At 31.4% G+C, this 15822-nt stretch overlaps 2 protein-coding genes across 3 annotated transcripts in view; one reads left to right on the plus strand and one right to left on the minus strand.

The window, feature by feature from the left end:
* The window catches only part of LOC133201735 (organic cation transporter protein-like), a 30278-nt gene extending 24111 nt beyond the window's left edge, over window positions 1-6167 (plus strand). The window contains exons 9-10 of one of the 2 annotated variants that reach the window (XM_061337525.1): window positions 5802-5959; window positions 6063-6167. In XM_061337525.1, the coding sequence (XP_061193509.1) occupies window positions 5802-5959; window positions 6063-6144 (240 nt within the window). In that variant the 3' untranslated portion in view covers window positions 6145-6167. The remainder of the gene's footprint in view (window positions 1-5801; window positions 5960-6062) is intronic. The other variant, XM_061337526.1, reaches the window with a different exon arrangement.
* A 5627-nt stretch (window positions 6168-11794) lies between these two features.
* Window positions 11795-15713, minus strand: LOC133201693 (threonylcarbamoyl-AMP synthase-like). The gene is made up of 5 exons (XM_061337482.1): window positions 15615-15713; window positions 15258-15453; window positions 12728-12962; window positions 12472-12608; window positions 11795-12280 (listed from the first exon to the last, which is right to left on the minus strand). The coding sequence occupies exons 1-5, from the start codon at window positions 15697-15699 to the stop codon at window positions 12217-12219; spliced, it is 717 nt and encodes a 238-aa protein (XP_061193466.1). The 5' UTR covers window positions 15700-15713; the 3' UTR covers window positions 11795-12216.
* Window positions 15714-15822: the final 109 nt, after the last annotated feature.

Genomic DNA, 15822 nt, shown 5'->3' on the forward strand with positions numbered 1-15822 from the left:
ATAGGTTTCTTTTCAGTGAATGACATAAAATGTATATCGTTTAGTCGATTTACAATACCTCATACTTAAAATACAACAATCAAATGTGTATAAATGCAGGATTGTCAAAACTTACGAGATGGTGTAAAAATGAATTCCTAATAAGGCAATCTTTAATGAAGAAATTTATCTAAATAAGTTATGTGAATACTGCATGTCAGCTATCTCCCCGAGTTGGTGTAACCTCCAGCCCCACCCCGTTTCCGCTCCCCCAAATCTTCATAGTTTGTGAAATTAAATTATGCACCGTATGTATTAAAAAGACTTCTTAGAACCATAAACCTTCTAAATGAATGGCTAAATCATTTTCAAATCAGTAGAGTCGCTTTATTTTATGTTTACGCCCGAACTTACGCCTACCCATGAGTAGACGTAAAGTTTGGCCTAACTTGAGTCCGGTGTAAAGATACGCTATTTAATGAAACGCAAATCTTTGTGCTAGTCCCGACTTTACGCCGGCGTAGCGCTACGACTGGGCGTACGACCTTTGATGAAACGGGCCCCTGGTCACGTACAATTGTTGAGGGAGGCCGAAGGCCGAGATTAACCAATACCTGACCAGGTCCGTATAGTCACGAGTAGATCGAATTCAAAAGTTAAAACCCGTTTTATTAAATGATGAGGAATTTTACAACATTTTTGAAATTTTAGTTTTTGTCTCCAACAAACATAAACACTCATAATATAATGCGTAGTATAACAACACATTATAATAATATTTCAACAGCATAACGACTGTTTAAAAGCTGAAAAACATTATAGGCAAACAACAAATTCTCAACCATTTACTAATAAAGGAGTTTAGTCTCTTCGGTACTGACGTCTGTACGGAAGCGTATTAGGGCCGCAGCAGTATCTTTTATTAATTTGTTTTAACAAATTACTAATTTGTTATAACAGATTACTAATTTGTTATAACAGATTACTAATTTGTTATAACAGATTACTAATTTGTTATAACAAATTACTAATTTGTTATAACAAATTATCAATTTGTTAAAACAAATTACTAATTTGTTAAAACAAATTACTAATTTGTTATAACAGATTACTAATTTGTTAAAACAGATTACTAATTTGTTATAACAGATTACTAATTTGTTATCACAAATTACTAATTTGTTATCACAAATTACTAATTTGTTAAAACAAATTACTAATTTGTTAAAACAAATTACTAATTTGTTATAACAGATTACTAATTTGTTAAAACAGATTACTAATTTGTTATAACAGATTACTAATTTGTTATAACAGATTACTAATTTGATATAACAAATTATCAATTTGATATAACAAATTAATAATTTGTTATAACAAATTAATAATTTGTTATAACAAATTAATAATTTGTTATAACAAATTAATAATTTGTTATAACAAATTATTAATTTGTTATAACAAATTATTAATTTGTTATAACAAATTGGTAATTTGTTATAACAAATTAATAATTTTGATAAAGTGAAAGTGCATACAGATCTATGGAAGCCAGATGAGATCAGAAATCTTTTTATAAGTTGGATTTGTGAAAATAATAAATGTACAAGCTCTGCAGCTACAGCTTTTGACCAATATGTTAATCTGGATTTACATCTTTTAGCATTTAGAGTTTTCACTGTCAAACATTATTGTTATAAAGATACAATGCATTAAATTCTTTGGTTACTTATTCTTAGGAGCTCTATTTGAATTTTGTCCTCCTCCCCCACCAGGGCTCCGTCCTTGACTCCCATTTACCAGGTCATTGCATCCCCGTTCGTATGCTAGGAAAAAATATCTTATCAAAGACATGTTATTTGGAGAGGGAATTTTTCCCACCCTGAATCAACATGTTCATTATAATATTTTTTTTTTCAATATGTCTTTTATTTTATTTCATTTTACCCCCCCCCTCCCTCTCTCTCTCGATTCATTCTATACATGTACCAAATGATTTATGCCTACTGTTCAATCCAGTTTATGTATCATGAATAAAATATATTTTAAACTAAACCGCCGTTCCTAATGCAAAAACCTGAATCTGCTCCTCTGGATCCAGGGATTATGTAGAAGAAATACAGAATGTTGGATCCTTCGAGAAAAATTCGAAGTTCCGGACAATTAAATATGATTTCAACGTCGTCCATTCAAATCAACACTTTTTTCAATGTCAACACAGGGGTCAAAATGGGAGAAGACCTATTTTTTCCTTCTTTACACATGTGTAATATTTTGTGTGTATTGTTATAACAAATTATATTGCTTAACGATTTCTTGTAAAATATATGAGTAGTCCTATATGAGACAACCAGGATACAAATTACAAATGAATTTGAAGAAACAACTGTCAAAGTTTTCAGCCAATAATAAGTTATGAAGGCTTTAGTGGGACTTTGAGGGCTTTTCCAAAAGGCACGTATTTTGATTATAAAAATACATACATACATGAAAAAATTTCACAAGGTATCTTAATTCAAATTTTACGAAGTACTACCCACTCAAGAATATTGTTTATTTTCGTTTTCAGAAAAGGTTATTACAGAGTGTTTATCAATTTTTCTATGATAATTTATCTACAAATTCATTTTTTATCAATGTTGCCTTTATTGCCCCCAGCATAAATTGGGGCCAAGGAGGATAACCAGAGGAGCAGATTCAGGTTTTTGCATTAGGAACGGCGGTTTAGTTTAAAATATATTTTATTCATGATACATAAACTGGATTGAACAGTAGGCATAAATCATTTGGTACATGTATAGAATGAATCGAGAGAGAGAGGGAGGGGGGGGGGGGTAAAATGAAATAAAATAAAAGACATATTGAAAAAAAAATATTATAATGAACATGTTGATTCAGGGTGGGAAAAATTCCCTCTCCAAATAACATGTCTTTGATAAGATATTTTTTCCTAGCATACGAACGGGGATGCAATGACCTGGTAAATGGGAGTCAAGGACGGAGCCCTGGTGGGGGAGGAGGACAAAATTCAAATAGAGCTCCTAAGAATAAGTAACCAAAGAATTTAATGCATTGTATCTTTATAACAATAATGTTTGACAGTGAAAACTCTAAATGCTAAAAGATGTAAATCCAGATTAACATATTGGTCAAAAGCTGTAGCTGCAGAGCTTGCACATTTACTATTTTCACAAATCCAACTTATAAAAAGATTTCTGATCTCATCTGGCTTCCATAGATCTGTATACACTTTCACTTTATCAAAATTATTAATTTGTTATAACAAATTACCAATTTGTTATAACAAATTATTAATTTGTTATATCAAATTGATAATTTGTTATATCAAATTAGTAATCTGTTATAACAAATTAGTAATCTGTTATAACAAATTAGTAATCTGTTATAACAAATTAGTAATCTGTTATAACAAATTAGTAATCTGTTTTAACAAATTGATAATTTGTTATAACAAATTAGTAATCTGTTATAACAAATTAGTAATCTGTTATAACAAATTAATAATTTGTTATAACAAATTAGTAATTTGTTATAACAAATTAGTAATCTGTTATAACAAATTAATAATTTGTTATAACAAATTGATAATTTGTTATAACAATTTAGTAATTTGTTTTAACAAATTAGTAATTTGTTATAACAAATTGATAATTTGTTATAACAAATTAGTAATTTGTTATAACAAATTAGTAATTTGTTTTAACAAATTAGTAATTTGTTTTAACAAATTAGTAATTTGTTTTAACAAATTGATAATTTGTTATAACAAATTAGTAATTTGTTATAACAAATTAGTAATCTGTTATAACAAATTAGTAATTTGTTTTAACAAATTAGTAATTTGTTTTATCAAATTAGTAATTTGTTTTAACAAATTGATAATTTGTTATAACAAATTAGTAATCTGTTATAACAAATTAGTAATCTGTTATAACAAATTAGTAATTTGTTAAAACAAATTAATAAAAGATACTGCTGCGGCCCTAATACGCTTCCGTACGTCTGCCATATCTAGATTGATAGCAGCACCTGCTTTAAAATGCGCAATTAATTTGATTGGTTGAAAAATTGTAAGCAATTCTATGGTTGGTCAAGAGGGAAAACCCGAATAATTTTAAGGTGAACTCAGTCTGAGGTACGCTTCAGGAAAGAGCGTCTAGACCAATCAGAGGACATCAGAATTCCTGATCATTTAATACTATTTTTAATGCTGGTGTTAACTTATCCATTCTTGACAGCCATTCTACAAAACTCACACTAAAATTTGGTCTCATTTCACTTTTCATTTGTTGGTTTCTAATCCACATCCTTCAGGTACAGACGGGCTATCAAAAGCTAGGGTTTTTGATATTTTGATTCGGGGGGGGGGGGGGGGGGGTTGCGGAAAATTGACGATATTTAATTAAAAATGCATGCCGCATCTGAATGTTGCAAATCGCAAAAAAGAAATTGCTCGACTGGGAGCAGGTGTACCACAGTCTAAAATTGAAAGAGGTTTTAATGTTGCACAAAGCACCAAATCTTACCTATGAAACAGATACCAACAGCATGATACAACAAATGATGGCCAAAAATATGGCAGACCACGCGTGACAGCAGCAGCACAGGATGTCTTCAATGATTGCATAATTTTCATCAAAGTTTCACAATGAGGTCGTTTATAGCATTAGCTATCCCTGAACAGCATAGAATATCTAACAAGACCGTTTGCAATTGATTACGGGATGCTGGAATTATCGCCAAAGGAATTATTTATCTGACCCCACAACACTGCAAATTCGACTTCAAATGTCTCACACGAACAGAGTATGGCCAAAGGAACACCGCTGAACAGTTTGGTTTAGCTACTAGTCTAAAATGTTTATTGCAAAACATCCAAAATGTTTATTGCAAAACCAGATGTAAGAGTCAGAGTGCATAAGCTTCGTAATGAATGCTCCTGGGAGGTTAATAGATTTGGTGGTGGTGGCGTACATGGCGTAATGAAGTGGAAAACGGTACTATATACAAGTAGGACTGATTTGGTTCATATTCAAAGGACATGGAGGAAAAGGTACACTAACGATGTCCTAACTGCACATGTCTTTCCAATAATGCAGCATCCTGGACTCGCACTTGTATTTCAATCTGACAATACAGTCGCATACGGCTCGTTTGACAAGTGCATTCTTGCACAGCATCCTGTTCTGCCTTGGCCATCTAAATCGCCAGATTTTAACCCCATTGAGTATGCACTGGACAAAATGAATAGTCATATCCGCCAAACACAATCGTATCCCCATACTCTGCAACAGCTGAACAAAGCTCTACATTTAGAGTGGGTATTCTGACACAGTTTGCTACAGTCATTTACGTCCGTTGGGATGACGTTTTTGGTTTATCATAGGGCATACCAGATATTGATCTTTAATGACCTTGAACTTCTATCATTGTAAAATTCTTGAGTAATTATGACATTTAGATTTAAGACCTATTGTTTACAACCTTTCTTTATTATCAATACATCATTCTACTGAGTAACCTTTATATTCAATGTGTCACTAAAATTTTACTATGCTTTTTTTCTTGCATGTAGAGTATATATATATATATATATATATATATATATATATATATATATATATATATATATATATATATATACGTACATCTGTTGTATGAAAGACGATGTTTATCCCCCCAAAATTCAATTTTCTGGCCAAGATTCAAATCGTTATGGATAGATGCATGATACACAAACCGCGGTTCTTGGATAGTGAAATCTCATTTCCTCTAATTGTATGAAGTTTATCTGTATTTAGAGTTTGATAATTGATGGCCATTTCGGACAAGCTCTTCCGCTAGTTGTGTTTGGAGGAGCTTCCATACTAGCTGGGCTGCTCTCTCTTATTTTACCGGAAACACTAGGCACCAATCTACCGGAAACCATCCAAGATGGCAAAGATTTTCCTCCACCAAAGTAAATCTTCAATCATCCACAGAAATCCATTTTTTTTAAATGGCATAACTGTCACATATTGTTAAGTGAATTTTGTTAACGTTTTTTCTTTCTTTTTTTCTAGACGGGCCAAAAAATACGAGGAAGACAGATCTTCATCTACTCAAAGGAACGATACTTTTACGGTTGATACGACGACGTTTTGAACTATTTGGACATTTTTTCTTACAGTAGAGATTATATATATATATATATATATATATATATATATATATATATATATATATATATATATATATATATATATATATATATACATGCTCCTGATTCTGCAAATTCCCGTGCTAATAGCCCCGCTTCTGTCTCTATTTGTCCCGCCCCGCACGTGAATTTTTAACTGCGCCTATCGATGAATCAGTAGATTTGTGTAGATATAAAGTGTTTTTACAATTTGTAATTTTATCTCGGACAAAGACATTGGAAATGTAAATATTACATTTTACATTCGGGGTTTAGAAAAAAAAACATTGAACTACGGACAGTATCTATATCTATGTTTTAAGAAGACGTATTAGCAAATATGCATTTAAAAAGAAAAAGAAACTATTTGCCTGCTTTGTAGACTTTTCCAAAGCCTTTGACACTGTTTGGAGATCTGCACCTTTAATTAATAAAAAGGCATTGGTGGCTATTTTTTGAAACTTTTATACAATATGTATACAAATACTTATTACTCCTGTTAAAAGACAATCAAATGAGTGAAGTTTTAGCGAATAGTGGAGTGAAACAAGGTGATAACCTGAGTCCAACACTTTTCAATATTTTTATTGATGATTTTGTAAAATATTTCAATAATACAGCCACAGATCCAGCTCATTTAGATTCATTCCCTATTAACCACGTTATTTGCTGATGATCTTATTTTTGTATCGGAGACACCTATTGGTTTACAGAAATGTATATATATTTTAAGTAAATATTTTCATGAATGGAAATTATGTGTGAACATGGAAAAAACAAATGTTATGATTTTTTCTCAAAGAAATAACAAATCAGTATAAATATCTGGGACTTGTATTTAAATCTGATGGAAAAATGAAATTCTCAGCAGAACAGCTGTCAGAAAGAGCTAGAAAGGCCTATTATGCTATAAAAAACTAATTTTCCAGCTAATATAAATTTTTCTGTCGAGACAATATTAAAACTTTATAGATCTATGATTACTCCAATCTTAACGTACGGTTCTGAAATTTGGATTGCAGACTACAAATGAGATTTATTATCCTCAGATCATTTCCAATTTGAAAAAAATACAACTTAACTCCAAATATTTAAAGACATTATTGGTGTTCATAGAAAATCATCTAATATTGCTGTTCTATAGGAGTTGGGACAATTCCCACTATTAGTGCATGGTGTCTGCATTTAAGGCAGATAAAACACTGGGGTCTAGAATATCTTGGCAAAGAAAACTTTTTACTCTACAGAAATTGCCTTTATCTTCATTGGACATATCGCACAAAACTTTAAGACATAAATTAGAGGAGCACTATAGGAACAAAATCTGTGAACAGTACAAGAACATTTCTAAATCAGATTCTGGAAAATTACTTTTTAAAGTAATATAATAAATTTAAATGAATATAAATCACAGAACTACCTACAATTCCATTGAAGAAATCTGAAAGTCTTAGAACAATCCTAACAAAACTAAGAATTAGTGCTCATATACTACATATTGAAATGGAAAGTTACTCAAGGCCACCTGTTCCTAGAGAAAAAAACGTGTATGTCGTTCTTTTAAACTTTTTATTGAAAATGAAAAACATTTTGTACTTTATTGTCCTAGTTATGGTCAGTATAGATTACAATATTGTGATATATTTAATACTCAATGTTACATGAAGGAAAACCCTATTCTTGACATTATCAACCCTCCAAGTATTAAAATTGCTAAAAGAGTATGTAACTTTCTGAAAAAGCGTTTTGGTATTAGAAAAGAAAAACTTCAACATAACTGATATGCTTACTGGAATATTTTTATTTATATTGATTTTACGTATGTTATTGCTTGCTGTGTTGATGACTATATGCCAGAGTATGATGGTGTTGTCAAATAAATGAGTTGAATTGAACATTACCGCTGCATTTTAAAAATACTCATTACCACTACAATTTTCTCCCTCGTAAACTCCTCCGAAAATCAATCTTTTCTTGACTAATTTGAATATATATATATATATATATATATATATATATATATATATATATATATATATATATATATATATATATATATATATATATATATATATATATATATGTCAGATTTTTTGGATTCTTGACGATGATCAATCGATTGGCCTTCGGCGTTTATGCAAATTTTCACGCAAGCCACTCGATTGATCTCATCATGAATCCAAAAAATTAGACAGTTATTCCTTAAATGCACCCATATGAAGCACGCTATATACCGTATAAGTAGAAATTTTAGCGAGACGCAAATTTAGCGATTTATCCCAAAATATTGATATATATTTTTAGCGAGAAGTAATCTTAGCGATTTCTTTAATATCAAGAGAGATAGCTGTAACAAACGATATGGAATAAATTGTTAGCGATATTAAATTTTAGCGATCTCAGAACCCTAATAATGCCAGAATTGAATCCTCGCGAAAAATTCTGCTTATACAGTATGTATCATCGCAAATTCACTTATAGATGCTCATGAATAATAATCATGGTTTGGGGGGATAATGTACCAAACTAGGTGACCAAGCGTTGATATTTTTTTATTGATTGATTGATAATAATAACGGTTTTTAAAACTTAGGAAGTGGTGTTCTGCATTTCAAACTACCTCTTCTGTATGGATTTTTTGTCTCGAAAGCTTTTCCCCTGGCTGTGTCGGAGCTTATGTGCTCAGTTTTTCTGTAAACTTGTGTAACCCAAAATCATAACATTGTAATTCAAATCACATTCTGCCCTGTTAAGTCTTTGTGCCCGAAGAAAATACTAGCTGCAATAACGTAGTCCTCTCCCATTTTTTTATCTGATGTTTTCAGCCCCCCCCCCAAAAAAAAAAAGAACGGAGAGGGCTACATTATTGCAGCTAAGATGAAATCTTCTCTGTTTCTCATGCAGTGGGCTACTCCTGAAGGCGAAGACAGATATTTACAGACACATCTTAGTAGTGATGCTTATTTTCGATAAAACTAACTAAATCGAGAAAAATCATGTAATCTAAAGCTGAATTGGGATTTTATATCCATGTCTGTAAAGTAATTTTTTTTATTATAAAGTTTGTTGAATATTTAACAATGCATTCTTTGATTATAAAATGTTCATATTTGATTTTAAAAATGTCAGCGTTACACTTCATAAAATATATTTTTAAAATCTTAATACGACTATATCATTTTATGCTTTTCAATTTATCATTGATTTTTCATATAAAATACTGAAAATTACTTCGTTCGTGAAGGGGGTGTTTGCATAATCCTTATACCCCTTCTTCGTCCCAGATTAATTCAACGCCGTTCACTTTGCTCACTTAAATTAGGGGCACGTGACATTAATTAAAATGTCCGAACTCATGCGATCACATCTTAGTTTTACCCTGCACAATTATACCTACATGCACAAATATGTTCAAGTTGCATGTTTATTAATGACGCACTGTGATATATCACTTTTTCGTATTCACGTCAACAAACATTTCTCTGAAAAACATAAGTCACATATTCTAATTTCAATACTTAACAATCAACATAGTTCCCATCTCGTTCGAAATTACATTGTAATTTTTTTTATACGTCGATTTCTCACCTTTGAAAATCTATGTCCTGAAACATAAAGTTAACAAACAGTAACCATGCTCAAAAGTCTAAAGAGCCAATACAAATTGGGAGCAAAACAAAACACAGACCACCGAAAACATCAAAGGTGGGAGCATGTGCCATGGAGGAGTAAGCATCCCCTGTCGACTGTCACACCCGCTGTGTGCTTTTTATCATGTTCGGGTAAACGGAGAAATGCATAGTCTATTAATTCAATATGATTGATTGATTGTAAACTATGTTGTTTTAGGTTCTATTCGAGAATTTTTCACTCAGATAGATACGTCACAATATATCAGTAAAGGGCTTCAAATTTAGACCTTTACTCGGCACTCAGGTCCATGGAACAGTGAGGGATCTTTATTGTGCCAACGCCTACCGTGACACATGGCCTCGGATTTTAAGGTCTCATCCGAAAATGATGCCCTAACAATTTGTATTAAAGATTCAAGTCAACATTCGACCTAACGACAGATTGTACAGAATTTGCGAAATGTTGACTTTAAACGAGATTGTAGATACCCTTTTATTATCAACTTATTTGTCAATAGCCTGGCTTGTTTTAGAAATGGTTTGTACGAAGAACATACTCTTGCGTATTGACATGATTTTATTGGAATGAGCTAACAGTTAAAAGAGACTGACAAATTTAAGGAAATGCTGCCATACACTTTAACATCAAACCCTTGTGATTTTGTACACTTTTCTGTAATTTTGAGTAATTTCAAATCTTATCATTACAAGTATGTATCCACACGACACTTTCTTCAGTCAAATTCTGTCACATGGTAATTCAATAATAAAGGCCTACATGTATAACAACAGAGCTCATTACTGGGTAAGAACTGGCTTACAAGATACTTTTTTTTATTTACCCCCACCATACTCACCACTGGTCTCGGAGAGAATTGTAGTTTTTATAAGGATGAAGCCTATAGGAGAGAACAAAAGCACAATTTTACTTGCGCCTATAATTATCTGGAATAGATTAAATGGATAATCAAGTAATCAACTGGACATTCAGCTACTGATTACAAAATCAGTAACCGCTTAATATGAATAAATTACTGAATTTATAAAATTGCTATTTATGAGCATGGCTGAATGTTACTACATGTATATATTCAGTGTCTCAGTACCCCATTCTTAAATATAATTTCGCACAGTTGGTGCATCATTCAGGAAATATGCATCCTAAATGTATATAATTAGAATGAGATGATAAAAATCTATTTAAAAATCAATATACATGTATACAGACATAATAAAGAGAAAAAAAAGTACTTCAATGTTTAAATTCTTTATAATAAATTTGCTTTGTATAATATCATATAAAAACAAAAATGCACAGTTGTGCAATAGAGAATATTATTAATAATGAATAGAACATAATAAACATTAAAAAAAAATTCATTTAAAATATCATATAATATTCTACAACTTCCACAGAAATGTTTATATCATCAAAGTACAAGAGAATAAATTCAGAAATGATTTGCAAAGTACAAAAAGTGTTTTGAAAAGGAGATTTTGACAAAATAACTATGATTCTGAGTCAGTTCTTTTATATGTATCTAGAAAATGAGATAAATTTAAAACTAAACCACATTAAAAGTTCTTTTTGTAATCTGTACATGAACATAAACAAATTACATCACATTAATTTATAAACCCAGCAAGTTTTTTTTTCCTTCCTAGTATTCAGTGTTCAAAAGAATCTACATTAACATGAATCATATTTGATCTTAAACTCCCAGTGATATCACATTTATACACAGTTGCCTGCAATACAGTAATTGAGGGAAATTAAAAACATTTCTAATATTTCCTCATTTTTAGTTTCATTATCATCAGAATCTTCAGAGACAGCCCCAAACCCAAAGCATGAAGTCAACCCATAAACACACAATCTTTTTTCTGATACATGTATATATTGGGACTATGTATCTGAGTTGTAGCTAATACACATATATATTAATAACAATAAGCATATGCTTTCAAATACATGTAGGTGTGCTATTACCCCTGTTTCACACCTGTAAATCCATTCAATAAATATAAGGATGCATGTGCACTGTATTTCTAAACTAGTTTCAACTTTATAAATGTTTATTATTTATATCCTCTTTTGTTTTTTATTCAATTAAAACATAAAATAGCAATTTAAAAAGAATAGGTATCTCATTGTTGCTATGTTCAAGCTAGAACTTTCTGTATACTAAATTTTAACATTTCTCTAATATTTCTATCCATATTTCTTTCATAAAAAATAGCTCCCATTCACTTTTTTTCTTGTTCCTTTCGCATTCATTAAATTAAAACATAAAATACTAATTTAAAAAGAATAGGTATCACATTGTAGCTATGTTCAAGCTAGATCTTTAACCTTGTATAAGATATGTATATATGAATATAATATTATGAGCTGTCCTGGTCTTGCTATCTTTTCTCTCTGTCTTGTAGATGATGAGCATGGAGTGCTGCCAAAGTAGGTTTTATTGCACTAAGAAAAAAAAATTAATAAGAATCACATTGTACATGCAGACAAAAAAATGTCCTAGATAATTCAAATACCATCAGTAAGAAAATGAATTATGTATCTCATTCTTCATTTAACCACTTGTTAAGAGTATTTAATCAGATATAGAACAATTTTTCTGTGTAAAAATAAGTGCCAGGTAATCTTAGGCTTACCTTCCCTCCCTGATGATTTTGTACGTGCCCTGAACAGAGAGATCCACCACTGTGGATCCTGCCCTGGAATGGAATGTATCGCCAAGTTCTCCCCCATCAAATACAATGTCTAGCTGGGGCCACAGGTTCTTAAACTCCTATACAATAAATTTATTGAAATATGTTTAATGTAATGATCTGAATAACTAGGTTACTGTAGACTCGAAATATAAATCTGTACTTCAAATTATGGATTTTAATGTACATTTTATATTACCTGAATATTCAATGTACTTTGAGTTGAGCTGAAGTTTGCACTCGTTAAGGCAATAGGGCCTTGACATGACCTTGAAATCTCCCGCACAAATTTATGATCTGGAATTCGGATTCCAACAAGCAAAGTCCCTGGATTTAGTTCTGGATTTAAATCCTTGGTCCTCTCAAACACCACAGTCACTGGTCCAGGTAGTAACTCAGATAGTAAATCACTGCTCACTGTCACCTTACCCCATCTAAAAATATAATCTAGTTTTAACATTTTTTCAATCTCCTGATCATCCTGTAGATATTAATTACTGTAGAAAGATGGCATTCCAAATATGTCTGCAATAAGAAAAAAATTGGCAAATGAAAAAGATAAATGTAATTTTTGATTATGACAAACTGATTTTATTTTTTTTAAAGACACATCTAAGGTATTTCAATAATATTATAGCAAAGAGGTGACATTATTCATTTGAAGAGGCTGATTAAAATTATTTCCAATAGATTTTTTTTTTTTTTTGGATTTGCTATTATGAAATTTGAAGCAGCAAATTCTGATCATTCAATCTTTGAAAAAATGCCTCCTTCCTCAATTTATTGAAAGTACTGCCATCTTTTTTTCCCATTATATATTTTATATTCACTTTATATTATTCTGAGCATGGTGAACATGGTTAAAACAGAATGGATAGATTAAATACTCCAGGCCTGTAGGAAGCAATTTCAATTCGGAGGGGCACAGCCATACATTTTCAGCTGAGGGGGCACTATCAATTACCGAAAATTTCTTGACAAGCAAAAAAAAAAAAAAAAGGTCATCAGACGTTTTTATTGAGGGGGCACACACATATAGTAGCTATGTTTTCTATTGTAATCTATATATCGGCAAAATTATTGGGGGGGCACGGCCCCCCCGTGCCCCCCCCCCCCCCCCCGGTTCCTACGGCCATGTACTCAGGTATTAAATTGTATCAACTGTATTGGTATTTGCTTGGGGTAATTAATTTTTCAAAAGAATTTTGACTAGCTTAACCAAAGTATTTGAAATAACCCTGCGCCCGACCGCCCGAGACGCATAAATTTCGCAGCACGTACCAACGTCCGGCTGGATGTGTTAAAATTTGACATAAATTAACATTTATATATTTGACAAATATCTCTCAAATCAACTAATAGTATTGGTAGCTAAGTGTAATAGGCAAAGGGGTAGAATTCGACTTCCTATATATTCGGGATGGAAGTAATGGTGATCGCGCCCCATTCATATTATCGCTAAAAACAAATTTATAAAAGAAATAATTTTCTTGGGCTAGTAGAGTTTTGGCAGGGCTGACAACTTTCACTAGCAGTCAGCCCTGCATGTCTAGCTAATTCTACCATGAGTTTCAACGAAACACTGCTTAACCAGCTATCTAGAACCACCATATATTTTATGCCAAATTGACAAACATGTTATTGTAATAGTGTTGGATTTGTACAAAAATAAAGTAACAGAACTTGCCAGAATATATGTTTTAACTTTTATTTAAATTTGTTATTCAAAACCTAGATCCACCCCTTAGTTCTCCATTACCTGTACATACTTATATATTACCTAAGGGCATTGGTCAGGTGTTTTGGAAGTGGTTATTGTTATTTTGGTTTTTATTGGTTATTGATTTGAAAGGTCTGATTCTATTGGTTTTATTGACTGGGTTGGAGTTTTCCCGCTTTATTAAGACCATTCTTTGTTCAATGGTTGATCTGACCAGACTATATATATATTAAAAAAAAGACATTCTTGACTTTGGACAGATTTCCATTTCTGGTAAGTTACTAATATTATTTCATATTTTAAATGTTCATCCTATAGTATGCAAAAGCCATTTCCATTTGCACTTACTAAAGTGAATGAATAAATTTGAGAGAAAGTTATTTTATGATGTATATTTATTATTGATTACAAGATCAATATTAAGTATTTAACAGAAGTAATTTGATGTTAATCAGATTATATGTTTTTATGATGATCAAAGATATATTTGATGATATTGTTCAAAGTGAGCAATTGATATATTTTTAAAGGGATAATATTTTTAAATAAATTGTATTAAATTACAGATCACCATTCATGTAGATACTTCTATATTAACAATTTGTGGGAAAGCCTATTCCCATAGAATGGTGAGATTTAGATTTATATGTTTTTAATCTGGAAAATATTTTTTTATGATATTATGGGAGTAATTAATATGTAAAGATTTATATATTCAAGAGTTATCTCCCTTTGATGACAGTGTAAATATTATAAATGATGATAATCTAATAATTATCTTCATGTGAAATAATGAACATTGTGTGTGATAATTATTTACATTATATTTATTGTTGTTTTTATGATATTTACAGGGCTTACACAATACAACACAATATATATATATAATCACTCCACTGTGCAATAAATCTGATGAACCCTGACAGGAGTGTTGTGTTATATACTTCCATAGTGACACCCCTGTTACATTATCAATTCTGATGCTCTCTCTGCAATCAAACCAACATACCTATAGATGTCATTTATTTCAGCTACACTGATAGCCAATGGTTTACTGTAGTCCCGGTTTTTAATGTTGTACATTCGGTCCACTGCTTCACTGTTCTGTACAAGAGCGGCTATTCCATAAATTGTGTCAGTAGGTACAGCTATCACTTTACCAGACTTAAGACTTCCTGTTGCCATGGACACCAACTGCCCTAGCTCTGTTGATTAAAACGTATCAATGTCCATAAAAGTATGACGCCATAAGATGAATTAAAAATTACTGGAAAGATCCCAGACTTGGGCGCTATTGTTTGTAAAAAATAATTAAATAAACAACTATTCTAGAGTCTATAGCATACTTTTTAAAAAAACAACAAACCATTTGAGCAAATATCAACAATCCGAGCCATGGTGTTCGCTGCAATATGATGTATGTGTTTTCTAAAACTCAGTATTTTAATCATTTGATGTCATACTGTGTTGATCAGTTTCACGTTGTTGCATCAGATGGGCGCAGACATCTTGATCTTCGTCATTTTAGTGTTTAGAATAACAAAAAAATAGCGTTTTGAATAAATGTTTACCAA

Source organism: Saccostrea echinata, unplaced genomic scaffold (genome assembly GCF_033153115.1).
Source record: "Saccostrea echinata isolate AGI-Se365-2 ecotype Australia unplaced genomic scaffold, CSIRO_AGI_Sech_v1 ptg000045l, whole genome shotgun sequence".
NCBI classification, from domain to species: Eukaryota; Metazoa; Mollusca; class Bivalvia; order Ostreida; family Ostreidae; genus Saccostrea; species Saccostrea echinata.